General features: G+C 36.4%; 2 protein-coding genes and 1 long non-coding RNA gene across 5 annotated transcripts in view; 1 reads left to right on the top strand and 2 right to left on the bottom strand.

Annotated features, from left to right (window-relative positions):
• The window catches only part of dab2ipb (DAB2 interacting protein b), a 191903-nt gene that overhangs the window by 166429 nt on the left and 2251 nt on the right, over positions 1-23223 (bottom strand). Inside the window, exon 1 of one of the 3 annotated variants that reach the window (XM_087252100.1) lies at positions 5746-5957. The exons of the other annotated variants lie outside the window; for them this stretch is intronic. The gene's annotated coding sequence lies outside the window, so the exon portion shown is untranslated. Of the gene's footprint in view, positions 1-5745; positions 5958-23223 lie in introns of those variants that run through there. 3 annotated transcript variants of the gene reach the window in all.
• LOC147844035 (uncharacterized) lies at positions 16638-19124 on the top strand. The gene is made up of 2 exons (XR_015491394.1): positions 16638-16931; positions 17087-19124. It is a non-coding gene; the product is annotated as an uncharacterized LOC147844035 (long non-coding RNA).
• Positions 19571-23223, bottom strand: part of si:dkeyp-72a4.1 — a 49841-nt gene continuing 46188 nt past the window's right edge. Inside the window, 1 exon segment of the mRNA NM_001128374.3 lies at positions 19571-20168. Within this exon segment, the coding sequence (NP_001121846.1) occupies positions 19831-20168 (338 nt within the window). The 3' untranslated portion in view covers positions 19571-19830.

Here is a 23223-nt window from a genome sequence, read left to right on the forward strand (position 1 = left end):
GGTGTGTGTGTACGCAAAGTGATGAAGGAAGTTGGAGGGCACCAGTGGAAATGATGCACATTCTTCAGTTTTCCTGTTGTGACCTTGCACCGTTTGTATACATATGTGTGTGTGTGTGTGTGTGTCAGGGTTAAAATGTAAAGAATGCCAGTGTACATGTGTCAGAGCTTGTCCCAGGTGCTTTCTAAAATGCCTCTGTTTGTGACAGCAACGTGTGTCTGTTTCTCCTAAACAACTGTGAGCCATTTGATTTTATGAAGTACAAACACTCCCTGAGGAACAACAGACTGGATTTACAATCTGCACCTTGATAGTCATTACTGAGTCAGAACCATGTGTTGAATGCTGTACCAATCTGTAAAGTAGAATGGACCAACCATGAATGTCTTTTCCTGTTTTTTTGAGGATCTATGCATTGTTTGTGTGTGTGCAAGAATGTGTGTGTCTGTGTCTGAGTGGATGCCCAGGTCAAAGTGTCAAACACGTCACTCGCAGCATTGCAATGCCCACTAGAGCTTCCTTTGCCTCACACACACTACTATGACAATGACAAATAACCACACTTTAGCTGCTGGGTAAACATTGCACAAAGTCCCCTGGTTTCCACAAAATTGCAATAAAAAATTAAATAATAAAAAAATAACTGGATACAATTTTGTTTAGAGAGCGTCATGAAGCGTGTGACTTGTCCATAATGCAAACAGACATGCTTGTCATCATCAGCTTCTGTTTGTGAGCATGTGTGACTCACTCTGCCATAATACTGTAGCTCCAGTTAGTGGCACTTCATTAACAGATTCCGTTTGACCAATCGTGAAAGGATCTGATGACCAACTGATTGTTTGTAACAAGGAGAGAACAATGAGCATCCTGTTTCATGCACACACACACACACACACACACACACACACACACACACACACACACACACACACACACACACACACACACACACACAGACACACACACACACACACACACACACGATTTTCTTTTTCTAGCCATGTCTATAACAAGCACATTCAAGGAGAGATTACAAAGACTGACAAATTCCACTACTGTTTCATGACTTTCTCTTTAAAAGCAAGCAAGTCTAAACACACTGCGAAAAAGAAAACATATTACACTGAGTAAATTACTAAAATGACACTAAGAACCCATTTTAATTTGGGAATAATATCCCATATACTGTGCATTATAGATTTAAAGTGTATTGTTCTGTCTTTCTTTTAGCTGACTGCATTCACATATTTACTGTATATGTAAATGTGTAAATATTTACACAAACATACACGCATATCCTATTTTTATGCCCCATTAAAAATGCTCATTTTTAAAAAAAAAATTTTTTCAAAAATGCCCCACAGTATAGGCTGTTAATAAAAACTGGAAGAGGAGAGAAAATAAAGCATATTTGCATAAACATACTACAGGAGATAATAGACAATTTGGTGAGAGAAAAAACATATTTTTGAGCTACATTCAGACTGTCAAAAAAAGCGGCATAAAATCAGTGTATTTTTTATATTTGTATAATTTTGCCTTTTTAATTTTGATTTGGGTTTCTAATTATGTTCCTAAACCTGACAGAGGCCAGATGTTTTGCAATGCATCTTCGGTCTAAACAGTTGTTTCAGAATTCATTGCTCTAGAACAGCACTTCTGAACTCCTCTTTAATGTCTTTTCATCAATGGTGTAAAAGGAAACTGAAGGCGATATTTTTTAATTTCTTGTGCGAAGTTGCTGTCATGACATCCAGTCAGCGTACTGTATGACATTTGATGTAACCAGATGACACTCATCACAGTGAGCAATGGGTGAGGATGTCTGTTTCTAGAAAAAAAAAAGTGTACATTGAAAACTTTTTTGGAAAGTTTCTAAGACAACTGGACATTGGACAAAGCATTGTAAAGATGTTGCCAATTTTGTTCTGGATTTAGTTGGTCTCAGTTTGTTTTGTTTCTTCATTTCATTCCAGACAGACTAGATGATGATCAGATCTCTGTGTGGAGCACTGGCTGTTGTCAGACTATCTTATCTTATCTTATCTTATTAATTTTCTTTTTGGTTTAGTCCCTTTATTAATCTGTCACCACAGCGAAATAAACCGCCAACTTATCCAGCATATAGTTTTACGCAGCGGATGCCCTTCCAGCTGCAACTCATCTGTGGAAAACATTCATACACACTCATACACTATGGACAATTTAGCTTACCCAATTCACCTGTACCGCATGTCTTTGGACTGTTGTGGAAACCGGAGCACTAGGAGGAAACCTCACGCGCAGGGAGAACATGCAAACTCCAAACAGAAACGCCAACTGAGCCAGCTGAGGCTCGAATCAGTGACCTTCTTGCTGTGAGGCGACAGCACTACCTAATGTGCGCCACTGTCGCCCTACAAAATGACTTTTTAGCTTTTTTAGTTTACTTTTTTTTTTTTTATTGCAAAAGCTAAATATTTAGCAGCTTATCAACTAGTATTTTGTCATGATTCTTCAGAAGATTATGTACAGTTTATGCATTTTACTTGTTTGCTTCCATTAGAAATGTCTTTCCTGTCACTTTAATCAATTTAATGTACCTTGGCTTAACTTTTTTACTCAGCCCAAACTTTGGAAAAGTTGTCACTTCAGATAAAAATGTTTGCCAAAAGCATAAAATCTAATCCAGTAACCAGTAATACAAAGGGGGAATCTAAGTTGAACGGTGCGCCAATCCAATCAAAGTCTTCATAGTCACAGTTAAAATTTCAGGTCTTTGCAGGTCAAAGCATTAGGTGCTGGTTGAGCTCTGACTGACAGAAGCAGTGCTGGAACCAGACGTGTAGAGAAAGGGATGAGAGAGTTTTGCCGGCGGGAGGAGAAAAACAAAACGTGTGACGGAAGAGAAATGAAGGCAGTTAACATTCCACAGGTAAAGTCCCCCACTGAATAAACCCAGAAACCTGTGCTGTCATAACTCACACAAGGGGAAACTCAAAGCGCTCAAGACGCTTGTTTTTGCAAGTGAAATGAGAACGTGTTATCTAATCTCTGTTTCTTGGGATCCAGTTATTAATTTTCATTCATACCTTCCCCCATTCAGACGATGACCATATATAATATCACAGCTGTGACGGTGTTGCATTATGCCACAGAGTTTGTTGTTCTTTCTTTGGCTTCCTGTCAGTCTCTTTGTTTTCTTCTGGTACGACAGGCTAACATTAATAAATTGCTTATACTATACAAGCGCTTGCCTTATTGAGACTGTATATGCAGACTACCTAATTGAAGATGTGCAGAGATGTTAATGAAGGACTATTGCAATGTCACTCTTTTTTTAGCATTGGCTGCTACCAAGATTTCTCAAAAGTCAGTTTGAGGGAATGGCCGGTGTGGGGGCCCCTGGTGCAGTGACCCGAGGCAATCCCTATGCTCTCCAGGCCTACTTCCTTCCCTTCAGCTGCAGGCTCACTCCCTGCCCTGTCTCAGGCTATTAATAGAGCAACAATGATGTGTGAATAGTCCTGCACATTGCCCTACAATGGTCAACAGACTGGTATGTGTTGTAATGGTATACAGAGATAAGTCATAAGCACACGCTGAGTGAATCATTTCATTCTCACTTATGGTAGACAGCCTTACATAATGCTCAATTGGAAAACTATAGTAAAATTGCAAAATAATCAAAACTCTGTAATCTGTACTATGTTTTCAAAAACATATAGGTAGGTCACAATAATCAATATATCGATGCCCTTCCAGTTGCAACCCATTATTGGGAAAAATCCATACACACTCATTCACACACATTCACTACTGACAATTTAGCTTACCCAATTCACCTATAGCGCATGTCTTTAGACTTGTGGGGGAACCCAGAGCACCCAGAGGAAACTTACGCGAACACGTGGAGAACAAGCAAATTTTACAGAGAAACGCCAACTGGCCCAGCCAGGGCTCGAACCAGCAACCTTTTTGCTGAGGCAATTGTGGTACCCACTGCGCCACCGTACTGCCCTTAACATCAAATTATAGAATTTGAATATAATAATCAGCATTTTAAAGTGTTTGGCTATTTACATTACTATGCTTTTATATAATCATTCAATAATCAGTGGCATAAAATAATCTCAAAATAACAATAATATTGCTTATCACAACAATTTCTGCAACAATATCTCTCTTTACAAAAACTCCTTATTGAGACAGGCCTACGGATAGGATATGTTTTTCATGCCTGCTATTGTGATTATTTTAAAAAGTTGAAAATTGGCTTTCAAGCATCAAAACAATGTAAAACTGTGCAACTCATTCATGAGCAAAAAAATATCATACGTTTTTCCAAGATTTACAAATGACTACACTGTAAAGGCATCCACTAAAATCGCATTTAGTGTACAACAGTTTAAATACCAGAGGTACTGTATTTTTTGACAGAAATAGCAATTTCAATTTGATTTGTGAAAAAAAATTTTTGTTAAGCTTTAGCTCAATCACACTCATTATATATCCGCCTGTGGTGCTTTTTTAGGTGCTTGTTGTATTTTTTCGTGCTGGCAACAATTCTGCGACAGCTCTTACAAATTACCTGTGCTGTTTTTCTTTGATTTTATTCGGTCTATTAATGCTTTTGAAGCAGCAGAGGCCATCATCTCACTCACCTGTGCTTTCCTGTTTGTTCGTTTTATTGTGGGCATTCCGCATAGTCTGTTGTACTATTCTGATTGGCTAAACAAAAGTGTGCTCACTCAATTGGCTAGTAAGACACAGGGTGGGGGAAATTAAATAATATATATTTATATCGCAGACACTTGCGATTAGCTAATCTCAACATTTCAAATCGCGATTGCAATTCGATTTCGATCAATAGCACAGCCATACTTAGTGGTATCTAAATATTCCAGGTGATACACTTTTGAATATTTTAGGCACGAAAAGGTCCCACTGAAGTACCAATACATACCTGTAGGATTTTTGAACAGCTATAGTAGCTTGATTTCTGAGATGTTCTTTTGTATATATTAAGTGCAGAGGCGGATAAAAACGATGCATTACAATGATTTACAATGGAACATTATTAACCTCATATTTTACATTACAAAATTTATTTAAACAATAAAGTAGACAGCTTAAATGCATGTTATATGATTTCTATGATACAAAAAATTCTATCTGAATCAAAATTTCTATAATATATTGATTTAAAAAGCAAATTCAGTGATTTACTTATCTGCCAAAACAATATCCATGATTTATCTACTCTCAATGTAATATCATAGACTTATCTATTCTATTATCTACAATTCCATAGGGAATCAACTTCATTATTTAATGATCAAATCAAGCCTGATATACCTCATTGATTCTAAACTACAATGTCTATGATCTATGGTTGTCCAGTTCTCAGCTGGTCCTCATGGACTTCCACTTTCTACACTAACCAGAGACAAGTCAGCAACATCTATCTTGTTATAGTTTTGGCTTGACCCTGGTTCAGAAACAAAACTTTGAAAAGGAAAATTTTAGTTGCTATTAGATTTCCAATAAAAATAAGAAAGATAACTCTTACAGTGACAAAACAATGTGAGAAGAACTAGCCAATAAAACACTTGGTTCAGCATTATAGCTCCAATCCACCACTGAGGAAAGTTAAAAGGATTTACTCTTGTTTCTGTTAAGTTCTGATAAGTTTTCACCTGTCCACACTCACACTGTCAGTGATCCACAAACAACAGCGGGAAGTGAAAAGTAATCCCTTACCTCTCAATTACTCCAAGAGCGCAAAAACATCTCACACCATCACTTCATCAGCACACGAAGAGAAGCAGAAGAAAAAGTCCAGATAGAGTCCAGCTATATCCAAACTCTCTTTTCCTCTTTCTTCTCATTCATACACACACACACACACTCCCTCTTTCTCTCTTTCTAGCGGGAATGGTAGTTTTGTGTGTGAGAGAGTGAGAGTGTATGCTAGCGCTAGACTCCAGCAGGGGCATTCACTGCAAACAGAGTTCAGACCCTCCCCTTTACACAAGATCTAAGCCATGCAAGAAAAGAGAGAGAGAGAATGAGTGTGGATATGTTACGTGTGAAAGAGAGAGCAAGAGGAAAAGGATTGTCTTTCCTTCACAGAGAACAAAAATAGAAGCCCGGCTAATAACAAAAAAACATTTCCAGAAAAAGACAAACTTTCCCTGTGCACTTCGCTCATTAGCTGTGACTTTTTAAGCAGTGTATGTCTCTTTGAAAAAAGAAAATAACTTTTCTACTGCTCTTCTCGCTGTATGCAGGAGACACACACACACACGCACACACATACACGCACATGTACACGCGGCTGTGTAAGGGAATGCCGTTGTTCATTGACGCCCTCAGGGCAGAGGGAGGGTGGGGTTAAGAGCAGGGAAAGCTAAATTCCAGACGGATACTGGACCAATCAGACATCAGGCTGTGGTCGAGAAGGCAAAAACGTCAGGATTGAGTTCTACTAGAGCCGAGAAGCAGCACACTTGACACAAAGAGCAGAACAGAAGCCAGCCTCTCATTAAAAAATCATCACACGCTTACACAACTCAGAAGAAACCAGCATGTGAAAGATTTTAGAAGAACCAAGCAGGAAGATCACTAAAGCCTTTTTAGGGGTGCATGAGACTTTTTCAAGCCCCAACTTTTAAAATACAAACTAAAAAAAATAAATTATGATACGGGTTGTCCAGTTCTCAGCTGGTGCTCTATCTGTGTATAGTTAATTGGTTAGTAGAGTTTCACCAAGCAATTTCATTACAATCAGCCAAACTGAAATAAGTGATAAGTTTAAGGTTAGGTTTACAGTCAATGGCCACTTTATAAGGTACACCTTACTAGTACCAGGCTGGACCCCCTTTTGCCTTCAGAACTGCCTTAATCTTTGGTGGCATAGATTCAACAAGGTACTGGAAATATTGCTCAGAGATTTTGGGCCATATTGACATGATAGCATCACGCAGTTGCTGCAGATTTGTCGGTTGCACAATTATTATGTGAATCTCCTGTTACACCACATCCCAAAGGTGCTCTATCAAAAAGAGATCTGGTGACTATGGAGGCCATTTGAGTACAGGGAACTCATTGTCATGTAAAAGATGATTTGCGCTTTATGACATGGCGCATTATATCCTGCTGAAAGTAGCCATCAGAAGATGGGTACACTATGGTCATAAATGGACATGGACAGCAACAATACTCAGGTAGACTGTGGCGTTGACATGATGCTCAATTAGTGCTAGTAGGCCTAAAGTATGCCAAGAAAATATCCCCCACACCATTACACCACCACCACCAGCCTGAACTGTTGATACAAGGCAAGATGGATACAAGCTTTTATGTTGTTGACACCAAATTCTGACCCTGCCATCCAAATGTCGTAGTAGAAATCGACACTCAACAGACCAGGCAACGTTTTTCCAATCTTCTATTGTCCAATTATGGTGAGGCTGTGTGAATTGTAGCCTCAGTTTGCTATTTTAGCTGACAGGAGTGGCACCTGGTGTGTTCTTCTGCTGCTGTAGCCCAACTGCCTCAATGTTGGACGTGTTGTGCGTTTAGACTGCCACTCACTGGACATTTTCTCTTTTTCGACCATTCTCTGTAAACCCTAGAGATGAATATAATGAAAATACTCAGACCAGCCCACTTAAATCACCTTTCCTCCCCATTCTTATGCTCGGTTTGAACTGCAGCAGATCGTCTTGACCATGTCTGCATGTATTAATGCATTGAGTTGCTGCCCTGTTATAGGCTGATTAGAAATGAACAATTCTTGCGTTAACAAGCAGTTGGACAGATGTACCTAATAAAGTTGTCCGGTGAGTGTATTTACTTCTACATGGTTCTTATAAATCAATATAAATATGTTCTTACCCTCTGATTTTGGGAGTAATTTACAGTTACAATGGGTTTAGGGGTAGGGAAAAGGTATGAATTTCATTTTTGAACAAAAATTTAACACAAATGTTAATCCAGGATTACATGGTACTTGGCAATGTCACACCTACCGAGTTAGTTTGAAGACATGTATCTTCATTTAGTTTAAGTGATCAACACTGCTATCTTCATTTCCTCTTCCTTGTCTGCTTGTCTGTTTATATGTTTACTACTTGATAATGTTACCACCTACATCACCAGACAATTATTACTCATAGAAGCATCTCGTTTCTCTCTTTCAATTTTATTTTTATCTTCGTTTTTACAGACAAGCAATGCAATCAGCACTATTAGTCTCTTTTTTCCTCTCTATGATCAGAGCTTTGTGTTTTGATGTTACACGCTGAGTAAACACTATATAGACTTCTAATGATGTCCCTAATGACACTGAGGGAATGAAATTGAAACTAATGAACATCTAATGATTGCCGATGGCAGTGGTCAGAATTACCACTAACCAGATAAGGTGGCAGACCTATTAAAACTGGTTACATTCAGCTCCACAGTCACACTACAATCAGTTACTTTGATCAGGAAAAGCTATTTGTAGAGTGAAATCTCACATTTAGGTCAAGTGCTAATTAAGCTGCTAACAGTTCTGAAATGCAATTAAAAATTCTCTAGATGCCTTTATTTGAATCTGTCAAAAATCTCTCTCTCTCTCCCTTCAGTAAACAAGTGACTTTTCACAACTTTGTAAAAGACAATCTGCAGGTCAAAAGGAATTCTGTTTTTTCACTAGTTGAGTAACATCCATATTACAAACAGCCTGTCAAATAGCCTTTTGTGTGATTGACCACTGAGATGTGTCTGTCCGACCTCACCATCTATATAACTATGTCAAATGTTTTTTTATTACTTTAATGCATTTTGAAACTTTTTAGAACAATTTTTTTTTATTTAATACAATTTTCACGTATTTAACACGTATTTGACGACAATATTATGATTTTTCATCAATTAAAGTTCATTTATCCATAAACAACTTGATATTTTCTGTGAACCAGGCTAAGTGACGAAGTTCAAATTCAGAAAAAAAAGACAGCACCCTCTAGTGAATTTGCCAACTGAAACCAGCAAAGTAACATACCCAGAGCAATGTATTTTTAGTTTCATAGTGCTGTTCATGTAGCAACAAAATATTTATGTTTGACGCCAATAATGATATATTAATAAACTGAATATATATTTTTAATTAGGTTTTAGGTTAATACTTTTTGTTTGTTAAATACCCGACACAGAAACAGTTTCTTCCCTTAGGCAATCCGTCTCATGAACACTTGATGATGATAATTGTGGAACAAAAATCACTGCTATACACTTTTTATACACATATACACTTATTTAACAACACGCTTTACATGCCAATTTGCACATAACAGCTGCACATATAGTGTTGTATATAGTAATTACATACACTTGTCAATTTTTATATTAGCATTCACTACTTAATTCTATTTTTAAAATGTATTTATTATCTGTTTTTGTCCTGTCTGTAATTCTGTTGCACTGTAGAAGCTCTGTCGCGAAAACAAATTCCTCGCGTGTGTGAATATACCTGGCAATAAAGCTCTTTCTGATTCTGATACTTTGTTTGAATTATTTTATGATTAATGGTTATAACTTACATTTATAATACATTTGTCTGTTAATAAGAAATTTTCCATCACACATTTCCATCAATTATGGAAAGTTGATTGGTTGAATTATGACAGATTTGATGGTGTTTATTTTAAAATATAGTAATTATCAAATATCAAGTATTTTAAAAACGTAACTATCATATTATTACTGAAGTGGAAAAAAATTGAGAATTAAAAAAATATTTACAACTTTTTTTTTTTTTTTTTAATAAACCATGCACACAATTACCAGTTTTAAATAGCATGTGAAAAAATTTATTATTACATGCTTCACTTTAACAAAAGCCAGAAATCTAAATGCAGAGATTTAAATTAGGGGTTGACATCTTAAAAAAATATACATTTATAACAAGGATTCAATCTGCCTGAATGTTTTTGTTTGTTTCCACTAACTGAAGTTTATCTTTAAACTAATTTTGAGAGGATCATGTGCTTATGATTGAACACAGCTGATCCTGCATTAGCCAATTCATGATTCACCAATCTGATGATTCCAAACTCTTAAGTTTCATACCACAGCCATCTTGGTTTTGAAGAATCACCCTTTCACCCCTACTCGTCCTCCTTTTCTAGATGGGTGGCACGGTGGCCCAGTGGTTAGCACTGTTACCCTACAGCAAGAACATCACTGGTTCTAGTTCTTACTAAGCCAGTAGACATTTCTGTGCAGAGTTTACACATTCTCCCCGTGCTCATGTAGGTTTCCCCCAGGTTCCCCGGTTTCCTCCCACCGTCCAAAACATACAACTTAAGACAATTGACTAATCTAAACTGGCACCATACATGCTCCTAGTAAATTATCTCTTCAAAGACAACAGCAGTTTTGAGATCTACCTGAGCTTAAACTCCTCTCTCGCCCAACAGCGGAAGCCCTGGGCTCGAGGATCTTATGAGCTCAGGGCTCTCTTCCGGGACAGCATGTCAAACACACTTTATAATCAATCATCAGCTAAGTGTGAACTCTTAAAACTGGTTTAAAAGTTTAGAGTTCATTCATTATGAAACTTAAGAATAAGACCAATAAATATTTTCACTTTCATAGTCAATCACACAGATGCTATGACAGTAAGAAATTACAAAAATCTTCTCTCATTCCCAAGAGCTGGAATGCAGATTTTGATGAAAAGGTTGTGCAATCCTGAAGAATAATGTCAACAGATAATGTCAACCACACAAAGCCATGTCTGTGAATGACCCATGGGAGGTCCAGAATGAGCCTGTGTGAGAAAAGGCAGTGGTTCTCATGAGCGCCTGTTCTGAAAGCTGAAAATGGCAGAGCACCTGCATTCCCTCCAAAAACTCAACAAGTGTTGCATTCCAGAGTCTGAAAAGGCCGCCTCACTTTACCAACTGAGAGACAGAAAAGCCCTTCAAACGGAGGAGGTCTAAAAGCCCCTCTAAACACAACGAGTCCCACATTCTCGACCAAAGCTTGTGATACTTGCTTATAATAGTAGCAGAATGGCATGCCATAATTTGATGTATGTAGGGATTTTTTAGCCTATGAAAGCTGTGGTGGTGCAACATTCAACATACTAACATACAATAAATAAATACAATATAATATAATATAATATAATATAATATAATATAATATATAATTATCTTAAAATGAAAACTAATTTATGAAAGATTTTATATCTAGTTAGCTATGGAAATATATATTTTTTTAAAAACTTAGTTTTTTGATTTGTTGTTATTTTAATACAGGTGAAATCAAAATTATTAGCAGTGTAATTTTTATTTTATTTTTTTCAAATATTTCTCAAATGATGTTTAACAAAGCAAGGACTTTTTCCACACTATTTCCTATAATATTTTTTTCTGCTGGAGAAAATCTTATTTGTTTTATTTTGGCTAGAATAAAAGCATTTTTTTCATATATTTTCAATATTATTAGCCCCTTTAAGCATTTTTTTAATTGTCTACAGAAACTAAACCATTGTTATACAATCACTTGCCTGATTATATTAACTTGCATAGTTATTCATTAACCTAGTTAAGCCTTTAAATAGATATTTAAGCTGAATACTAGTATCTTAAAAAATACCTAGTAAAATATTTTCTACAGTCTTCATGTCAAACATAAAAGAAATCAGTTATTAACAACTTGTTATTAAGCCTATTATGTTTAGAAATGTGTTGAAAAAAATTCTCTCTATTAAACAGAAGTTAGCGGGAAAAATAAAAGAATTCAAATTTAACAGGAGGGCTAATCATTTTGACCTCAACTGTCTGTATATAATTTCCCCCATACACCCCACCCCGATCTTCAGTAATGAATTTCTTAAATTTATTTCTCACAGACATTCCCCCATCAGTTTAGCATTTTCATCAACTAAACAAGAAAGTGAAACAGGGCAGATGAAAGACGGATTAGACTCAGTTCGCTTGCTGTTACCCAAAGTGATTAACTCCTCATCTGGGAAACGCTGAGCAGTCATACATGTTCCTTTCAACAGCATCCAAATCAACGCTTGTTCCTTTCAACCGTGCTTAGACTGCTCAACAAAAGTGTCTTCTCAGGCCTTTTGTTCTCAACATGTACAACGGTTTGGAATTTGTAGAGACCCTTGCAGCAATGCTATTTCTAAACACAAAACAAAAAGCTACAGAGCGCATGGTGTAAAGCCCTATTTTGACGAGCATTGTTTTTCAGCATTACCTAACATCCTTCAGGGTTTCATAAGGACATTTTGCTTCTCAAATCATCCGAACTAAACACTGCGTTTCTGAACACAACCTCAGAAATGTAAGAGAATTTGTTATTTGTTATTGTTTTTGGTAAATCTAGATTGTTCTTAAAAAAAACTATAGTCTCATCCTAATCTTTTTTTCTATAATAATCATACTATACACTACACCTAATGCTACACTACCATTAGATTTTAGCTAATTATATGGACTTTTAATGCCTACATAGGCTGCATTTACAGTTGTCTTAGATTGGTTTGGTGCAAAATTCAGAAGCAACTGGTACATTTTTAAAATTCATGGTGCCTGTATCATAACAGATCATTTAAAGTGCTTTTTTCCAAACATTTCAGCATACTTTCAATTGTATTAGTACAATACACAATCAGAAAAATAAAATTTTCACTATAATAGCTATATAAATATTAAATTCACAGTAATTGCCTTTCAGAAAAGCTATTACTAGCAAACTTTTAATTTGCATCTTCTTTTATCAAGTTTATTAAATTTTTCATCATTTAATAGAATTAATTTTAATGTTTCTAGTTCAAATCAATTAATCATCTATTATGTCCATAGATTTTCAACATGTCTGATAATTTGTAAGTTGCTGCAAGAGCTTTAAGCCAAGAAATGCCACTCTTTTGCATACTTACAGTGAATACGTTTTGTTTGTGTTTGTAAATGACTTGATGATAAAAGGTGTGTTAAAAATACTAAAAACTTTGTACAACATGAAAATGTGATCAAAAGTAACATTAAGCCACACTGAACTGAACTAAATTGAACTTTAACTCTGAAAACTGGACTGACAGTTTCAATTTCAGTTTACTAGAACTTCTGTTATAGTCCCCAAGAAATTTGAGAAAACTGATTTTATTAGCTCAAATTGCTAGTTTTGTGGTGAACAATTCATCTGTGCATGTCATTAAGAAAAAAAAAATGTTTGCCCATCTAATCTTTAATTCAAATCAAAAAGCTTAGAATGACCAAGAGGCGACACTCTAGTGTAATTTGGGAAACAGCCACAAGAGGGCGCGGCAGCCATTTTGGAATGAAAACTTCATTAGAACAACAGCATATTATAAGTCTGTAAAATAAACTATTAAAAGTGCTGATAATTGTGATAATAAGTGTTGTATTGTTGTCTTTCAGGTTGTATCTCAGCTTTAATACGCTTTTTAAATAGATAAATAAAAAACAATGCAGCTGCTTGCCATCGCAAAAGTAATGAGATCCAATGGACGGCTGATCACTTTCACTCCAAAATGGCGGAATCCAGGGCTGTTGCTGGGCGCTGCTGTTGCAATGGAACGTTCTATTGAGTGTCGCCTCTTGGTCATTCTTAGCTCTTTGTTCAAATCTGAAAGTGCACTTCCTGTTTGTTTTCAGTTAATTTATGAGACTACGTGATTTTGAGGTAATGGGCGTGGCTAATGCTGCTCCAACTGTCAGTTTTGACAATAAACAGAAATTGTGAGCTGAAGGAGCATGTTAGGTTGTAATAACTCTTCTAAAACCCCTTTCCTGATCTTTCTGAAGAAAATGCCTACTTTACGACATCCATTCAGCTTGCAGTAGAAAAAAAAACAAACCACACCCACTGTTTGCTCATTTAATATTCTATTTCTCTGGGAACTGAATTACAATAGAAATATAAAAAAATTATTCCAGCTTTCGGTTCATAGTGATTTTAAGCTGCTTTGACACAATCTACATTGTAGAAGCACTACAGAAATAAAGATGAACTAAATTGAATATGTTTGAACATAAGTGCAACATATCTTTTCAAGAGTTCCCACTTATATATGCTTAGCATTTATACCAGGTTTGGTATGCTGTCCTGGGAGAGAACACTGAGCTCGGAGTTTTTTAGCCCAGGGCTCCTACCCGGTCAATAAGCATATCAGGGCCTCCGAGATCAGGTAGGTCTCGATAGCTCCCCCTTCAGAAAAGGGAGGAAAAGGAGGAGATGGGGTGGAAGGGGGATTCTTCCGAAACGAAGATAGAGCAGTAAGGAGAAAATTATCCATTTAAAGTAAACTAGGATCACTCTGATTGGAATATTACTAATTACAGATAAGCGGCCAGCAGTGCTTAATGCATATTATTATTATTATTATTATTATTATTATTATTATTATTATTATTATTATTGACACAAATAAACCGCATAGTTCTTTTACACCCTTGCGTAGTTCAAATTCAGTGGTACTTTCCTTCCTTTATGAAATATTGATATTTTCATCCACAACGTCCAAGTCAAAATGTACAAAAGTTTTTGGGAGAACTTTTCCTGTAAAAATACACCAAACAGCCATGGAGAAACTTATTTAAAGATGCTTATTTTGTAAAAGCCATAGCTTGTTATAGAGCTGCACAATTAATCGAAAAAAGATTGCGATCTCGAATCGACCCCTTAGATGATCTAAATTCAGCATTTCTATTATTCTGCCAATCATATTTTCAAGTTTAGGAGAGAAGCAAAGGTGCCTGCAAGAGTCTTTTCATTGTTTCACACACGTTGCTCAGCGACACGGACACCTCCAAATGATGTTAAAAGAGTCACATACTGTATTTATAGGGTATAATTCACCTAAAATGTCCATTTTGTCTTCTTATAATGATGTACTATTGTAAGTACAATATAATTATTTATAGAAACCAGTAGACCTACACATAATATTAATATTGTTGTTTTACAATATGTTTGAGAAAAAAACAATAATCTCATATTAAGCTTTATCTTACATCTACAGAATCTTGAGAGAATCGTGATCTTTATTTTAGGTGAAAAAAAAAACACGATTCTCATTTTAGCCAGAATCATGCAGCTCTAGCTTGTTATTTTAATTGGTTTCAGGCCATAAAGTTTTGGATTTAGCTTTAGTAACTCCTTTAAGAGAGATGCAAGTGAAAGAAAACAATATGACTTCCTTCACAATCATTTTTCTTAATGTTGCTTGCTATAAAGAAAGGCAGGAAGCATCTGACAGCGGCGTCTCCTATGAACTCTCAGTCGCTCTTCTCCTTTACACAGAGAAACACACTCGCACAGCAGGGCTCTCATCACCAACAAACAAACTCAACCTCTACATAAGAGCTCAGATCAGAGGATGTCTTTATCTACAAGCTCTATACCGAAACCCCAGAGACATTTAAAAGCCAGTGACTGACACAATCCTCTATTGTGCAGCAACTAAACAATTTCACTACGAAAAACTTGTCGTTTCAAATCCACATCAACTATATATCACTGCTTTCACCACTCATATTCCAGCTGTATCACTTCTGTCCAGCTCTGTACAACTTCTTTAAGAGCTATAAGACACGTTAATTAGTACAATCTATATTCAGATAAATTCAAATTAAGGTCATCTCCAAAATTAGTAAAATTATGAATTACATGTGATAACATTTTTAAAGAAGGGCACGGTGGTGGAGTGGGTAGCACTGTCACCTCACAGCAACAAGGACACTGGTTTGAGACCCAGCTGGGTCAGTTGGCATTTCTATGTGGGGTTTGCATGTTCTCCCCGTGTTTACGTGGGTTTCCTCCAGGTGCTCCGGTTTTCCCAACAAGTCCTATAGGTGAACTGGGTAAGCTAAATTGTTGTTAGTGTATGTCTAGGTTGAGGGTTGATCATTGAGCTAACAGCCCACCTCGTAAAAATTAGATGGTACGAAACACAAACATGGTCCTGGCTAACTATCAACTTCGATATAAACAGCCCTGAGAGTAATAAGGCAGTATTTTGTGTTTCTTATTCACCTAAATCTGTGCAACTTTTAATGTTTTGTCTCAGACATCTCTACCGGGATGTAATCACAACAATGTTTTATTTTATCATTAAAATTACATAAAGTTTTTTGGAACTCTTTGAGAATATACACTATTTTTTAAAGGGATCGTTCACCCAAAACTGAAAATTCTGTCATTATCTAGTCACCCTTTACTATGACAGAATAAAACAAATTCTATGGAGGTCATCTTCTTTTGTGTTCAACAGAAGAAAGTCAAATAGGTTTGGAGCAAGTAAAGGCTGAGTAAGCAATGACAATTTTTTTTGTTTTTGGTGAACTATTACTTTAATTAATAATTTATTTATAAACTATTAACAACTCAGGTTGCATCTTCTTTTTGTTGCTTAATGATTTATTGGATGTCTTCTTTGGTTTAAGCTGTTAAAGGTTTACAGCTGGTCACCATTACCGTTCCTCCAGCAGCTGTTTCTTAAAGTCCCTCATAAAAGTAAATATGAAAATATAAATAAAAGTCACAACACAAGTATACAGGTGTTGTGGTGGCGCAGTTGGTTTGAGCCTCAGCTGGGTTAGTTGGCGTTTCTGTGTGTTCACCCCGGGGCGCCCCTGGTCTCAATCTCTTCCATGGCCACACAGAGCTGTATGAAATTAACCACATCAGACCACTACTATAAATATTAATGGGTCTTTCTCAGGAGCTCAGTGAATTGAAGTGATACAATGATAGATTGTCAATTGTGCATTGATGACATTTCCTCACTACCAAATATTCAGTGGTAAACTGTTAGTGTTTTTTAACAAAGCATTAACAATTGGCAAAAACAGCCACAAAGCAATAAACCACATAATATTACAGACTGAGATCAGCGCTAAACACGTCATGTGGACTTCAGATTAGCTTAGGAATGGGTTTCCATAACCAAGCAGCTTCACCCAAGGCTTACCTAATCAAGTCCAATGAGAAGCGACAATGTAGTGGTGTAAAGAACACCGCCATTGAACTTTAGAACTGTGGAAATGTCTTGTTTGGAGTGCAGAATCATGCTCCATAAAGACGACGAGTGAGATTGGTGTGGAAGAAATTAACTGGCCTGCACCCGAGTCCTGATCTCGACCTGATTGAACATCTTTGGTGTTGAATTACACGTCTTTCACACAACACACGCAAGCATAAATGAAGCTGCAGCACATGCGCAGCGCATAGTGGAGAGCAGAACCAGCACTCAGGCATTTGCCTTTCACACAATCTGCATCTGTTCACTTTTTATTTTTACTTTTCATCTGCACCAAGGCCTGCTGTAAATTCCTCCCATGCTGTTTCCTAAACCTGCAAGACCTGATTTTACAAATTCTATAGATCATAAATTACTGTTTGCTTCTCATGCTCTATGATGAGTGGCATTATTGTCTATGTAATGACTATGTAATAAGTAGCTGAAATAGGCACAAATGTCAGGGCGTGTCAAACAATCTCAGGGGCCCCAAAATCACCTCAGACTCCTGGGGGTTAGTCTGTGTAAGTCTGTGATACCATGTATTTTGTTTTCGATTGTCAGCATGCAGGCTTATAGTTGTATACTACTATAGTAAAGGAGAATGTGAGCTTGCAAAAACATCAGTGTCTGACTTCCTATAACCACACTCCTTAACCTCATGGAAAGCCTTCTTAAAAGAGATGAAGCAGTTATAGGTGCAAAGGGTGGGTACCTCTATATCAAACCGGACGGATAAGGACTGGGATGTCATTAAAGTTCATGTGGCAGACTATAAACTTGAACTGGTTTAAGTTTAAGCAGCCCTTACACATATTACACTCATTAATACTAGAAGTAAAAGCTGAGAGAAATACAGTTGAAATATTAAACCCCTGAATTATTAGTGCCCTGTTCATTTTTTTCCCTAATTTCTGTTTAACGGAGAGAAGATTTATTTAACACATTTCTAAACATAATATTTTTAATAACTCATTTCTAATAACTGATTTATTTTATCTTTGCCATAATGACAGTAAATAATATTAGACGAGATATTTTTCAAGACACTTCTATACAGCATAAAGTGACATTTAAAGGCTTAACTAGGTTAATTAGGTTAACTAGTCAGGTTAGGGTAATTAGGTAAATTATTGTATAACAATGGTTTTTTCTGTAGACTATCAATATACGTTGCATAAAGGGGCCAATATTTTTTATATTTATTTATATTTAAAGCTGCTTTAATTCCAGCCGAAATAAAACAAATAAGACTTTCTCCAGAAAAAAAATAATAATTATTAGACATAATGTGAAAATTTGCTTGCTCTGTTAAAGTGCCCCTATTATGGGTTTTTGAAAATTACCTTCCATGCAGTGTGTAACACAGCTCTATGTGAATGAAAACATCCAGCTGAGGTTTAAATCTAAAAGTGCACTTTGTTTAAAACAAATAAATATTGATTATTTAGCAAAATATTTGACTCCGAGTCGAATAAACGAATCGAGTTGGGTTCGGATCCCTTGTTTGATCGCATCGATGTTGATACGGTACATCACCAAATATGTATTTCCAGTTCTGGTAAAATGTGAATGCGCTTTCACTTCAGAGACTAGTGGAGGTGCAGGGGATCACGAGACTGATCACGACGCGAAGATGACGATCACTGACAGATGGAGATTCAGCTGTGGGGAATAAAGAGTTAAAGTTCATTTTCACAACAATACCACAGTTTAGCCAACTTATTGCTGTGTTTGTTGATGTCATTTTTCTGAATTTTGATACAATCACCTACGCCGCAGCATGGGATTTGTCGGCGGTTTGCTATTGAAGGAGTAGCAGAGACTATGGGACTTTGTCAAGACTTTGACAGGGACTTTGTCAGTAACTTTTACAGTTCAAATGGACCAGTTTCTTCTTCCTCCGGATCATAACATGTAAATGTAATTTTTTTAAAAAATTGTTGCCTCTATTTTGTGTAGTTTGCAAAATATGTGTTTAATTGTGTGTTATAAGTTGTAATCACCCTGTGCGACAAAATAGGGGCCCTTTAACATCATTTGGGAAATATATGAAGAAAAAAAAAAAAAAAAAAAAATCAAAGGGCGCCTAATAATTCTGACTTCAACTGTATATAAATAAAAACTTTCTAAACCCTATTGAAAAAAGCCTTCCCAATAAAAACTAATATTTTCATTCTAAACTGATATATCTGCTGAATTGAAAAGTGTACTTCATTCTGAAGTAATCCTACTATCTCCTATTTAAAAATGTTTTTTTTATTATTTTGGCGCTCCAACATCAATATTCCATGCAATCTGATCTCATGTTTTGAGTTTGTTATTCTCCAGAAATGAAAACTGCTTTGCATAAATGGAAGGTTGCCCAGACTGAGATTAGATTTGTTTCTGAAGAGAAATGAGACAGCTCTGCCACATTCAAGCAGAGAAGTGTTGATTAAACCCCTCTTTTTCTCACCCTTTCACTCTCTCTCTCTTGCACTCTATCAGCTTATTACCAAGCAACATCGCAAAAAAGATTTTTTTTTCCCCACACAAATTTTTGACGTTGATCAAATTGACTGACTACAAATGCAGGCAAGCGCAGCATATGCAAATATGCACACATACAACACGCATAAAGATCAGCATATGGACACATTAAAATAACTCAGAAAGTTTCAAGCGTACTTGGCACACATACAAAGAAATTGCAACTGGACAGGCAGATGGTGGCAAAGGATCCCCGAGAGTCTTAATAAGGGACTAGCAGAAGCTGAAGGATAGAACATCAAACCTGATCTGTTCTCTTATACTGTTCTCATGGGCTTCTGTAACGAAAGAGTGACTCTAGAGACCAAGCGTGAAAGTTTCTTACACGCAAACACCCTAAAAGACGAAAGATAATATAAAGATATTCTTGCCACAAGACATTCGGTTAGATGGGAGCATGCAAACACACAGTCTTTTGTCTTTGGTCTAATAATTAAAGAGTCCCCTTCAGTCAAAGCAGACATGCATGCCGTTCCCATAGGCCAGAAGTGACTCAGAGAGAATGACTGAAAGATTCTCTTGTTTATCACGGTGAAAAACTGTAGAAATCCTTCATCCTCTCTTCTTCCCTCTCCTGCTCCACTCGCTCTCTCATCTGCTCAAAGAAAAGGAGGAGTGAAGTAGGACGACAAAAATCCAGACCTATTTCCATCTCAATGAGGACCAGGGTTTCTTGTGTTTTACCTCACAAGAAATGACTTTCTCTCTCTCTCTACTCTCTCTCTCTCTCTCTCTCTCTCTCTCTCTCTCCCTCTCCCAAAATGCTTTAAAGGCCCCATGCATTTGGAGTTTGGTTGCTTTTAGGCTACGATCATTAGCTTTGAAATTAGTGTACTCAGGAGTGTAGTGTAGTTGATATTTGCATAGTCTTTCATTTCAGGGAAAGCAGATGCTAAATATTGATGAGTACTGTTTTATTTTTTTTAGTTTTTTGCCAATTTAAATGCTCTCTGATAATGTATCTCTGTAAGATAACCTAAAATCTGATTTATAAGGTAACATTTCAACTGACTGGTTTCATAAAGGTAAAAACTAGGGATGTAACGATTCATTGTAAGCTGGTTGAAAATCGATTAAAATAAGTGACGATTCAAACCGGTAGAAATGTTGAACGAATCGCAATGTTTTTTTTTTTTATACAGAGAGGGTGCTGTGTTTACAGGAACAAACTTACTTTACCTGCACATGAGCGACAAGCAAGAGATTGGGCGGCAGAGTAAAATGACAGGGGTAAAGTGCGACAGACAAAACACAAACATTGTGCATATACTGCAAAAAGACGTTCACTTACAATAACAGAACAATGAATATGATGCGCATAAACCAGCACAGTAAAAAAAAAAACATCTGTCACAGTAGTGCCAATTCATTCAAACCAGATGATTTGCTGCTCCGCTTGCTCTGACGAGTGCTACGGACTATTTAAATTGTTCAAGATTATGTCTTCTTAAGTGTATTACACTGATACTTATAATAATTGATTATGCAAGTAATATAAATTATTCACATTCATAACCATGTTCAACTTCTGTCTCTATCCTACTATACAATTTGTAATTTTATAATCAGTATTTTATAGTGGCCAATGCTCTGGAGCAGAGGGCCCGTTGAACACCTCTGTAAACACTGCTCTCTGGTTTAGGAAAGGCTTTCCTCTCCACATCAGCCATCTTAGTCCCAAGAGAAAGTGTTTTTTCATTAGTAGGGGATATTGTAAATGTTCAAAGACCTCAGCTTATTCCAGAAAACTTAGATATTCTTATATTTCTTTTTAAAAATGAAAATCCCAGCACAGTCGCAGTTTTAGTTTGTTTGTATTAATTAAAGTCTTCTTTAGTTTATTCTTTCTTTAGTTTATTTTTTTCTAAAATAGCAATTTGGTTATGGCAGAATATGTATTATTTTACAAAAAATGTGCAGCATTTAAAATAATGAAAAGGCTCTTCAACTTCAATTTGTTTCAAATAACTTTTTTTAAATTGTGACTAAATAATATTGTGAGATTAGTATCATGAATCGTTTCGTGAGTCAGGTGAATCGTTACATCCCTATAAATATGAAATATTTATTGACTGAATTCAACTAAAAATATTAGCTTACACAAAATGATTTTGAAGGGTCAGATGAAGCAAAAAAATGGTAGCAGATATAGAAATAATCCTGATTAAGATATGTTTAAAAGTAATAAGACTCTTGAGGCATATCATTACAGTGAATGCACAGCTAAGAGGCTTTTAGGAGCTTTTAAGTCAAAAGAATACATGAATCTCTCCACTTTAAAATAGCACAAAGATTAAAAAAAAGTCCCTGTAGGTTAAGAATCAGATGGTAAAGCGTGGAATTAGCATCCTGCAAGCATATGCTTGGAAAATAGCAGAAAGAAGATTAGATTCCCTGGAGTGGCAGGGGAGAGAAGTATCCAAATGATGTCTATCCTTTTCATTGCCCTTGTCGCTCACTCTCTCTTATCTTTAATTACTTTCTCATCCTCTCGTCTGAACGCTCAATACATTGCAGATAGCCCTCCACTTCATCTCTGCAGCAGATGACACAAGATGCACCAAATGCCAAGAACAAGTCCAGCTCTGTTTTCATAAAATGTGTTCTTTCTTCAGCTCTGGTAATTGGTTTAGATACAGGGATATACACATTCAGAGCTGTTTTTTCCCGCAGCTTATATAATTGAATTTCTCTATAAGTATAAGTGTCTCTCTTATCATATTATAAAAGCTACATGCCAGAGCTTCGTCAGATCCTAAAGCTTTTAATTCCTTCATTCGACTGTTAAATTACACATTCAAAAGCAGCTCTCTTCACGCCATAACTGATTTTGGGGTTTATCAAGAGTTCTGTCCTACTCGAGCTCTTTAGAAAGATGTGCATCTAGCAAATTGTACCTAGAATATACACTCACTGGCCACTTTATTAGGTACACCTTACTAGTACTGGGAATCTAAAGTTCTAAAAACATTCTAAATGTAAAACAACTGCAGAATTCACAACACAACTGTAACAATAAAACTGTAGAGAAATTTTATCGTTGGGATCACTATCAGAACAAATTTTCAGCAAATAAATGATAAAACGCTAACAGCCATTCGAAATCCATTGAAATATAAAGGGCTTGTGTAATTAAAAGCTAAAGATGATGACTTTGTTGAGAAGCTCTGCTTGATCTTAAGCCTTCTTTTCAAAGATTATTTATAGATAATGCCTATTTAAAAAACAATTGGTCGTAGGAATGATAGAAAATGCATGAAAGTAATGCAAGCCAGGCCAGCTAATAGAAGTAAATGGAATATGTACATTTAGGTAGACTAATTACCTTGGACAAACATAGAACACGCATACACTGCAATGCTTTTGGAAACTATGGATGTCAATGGTTAGAAGTATCCAGTGTTTTACTTCGTTCTTCTTTCTTTTTGGCTTAGTCCCTTTATTAATCTGGGGTCGCCACAGCGAAACAAACTGCCAACTTATCCAGCATTTTGTTTAACGCAGCGGACGCCCTTCCAGCTGCAACCCATCTTTGGGAAACATCCATACACACTTATACACTACAGACAATTTAGCTTGCCCAATTCACCAGTACCACATGTCTTTGTACAGTGGGGGATACAATAGCACCCGGAGGAAACCTACGCAAA

Source organism: Danio rerio, chromosome 5 (genome assembly GCF_052040795.2).
Source record: "Danio rerio strain M-AB ecotype USA chromosome 5, GRCz13ab, whole genome shotgun sequence".
NCBI lineage: Eukaryota > Metazoa > Chordata > Actinopteri > Cypriniformes > Danionidae > Danio > Danio rerio.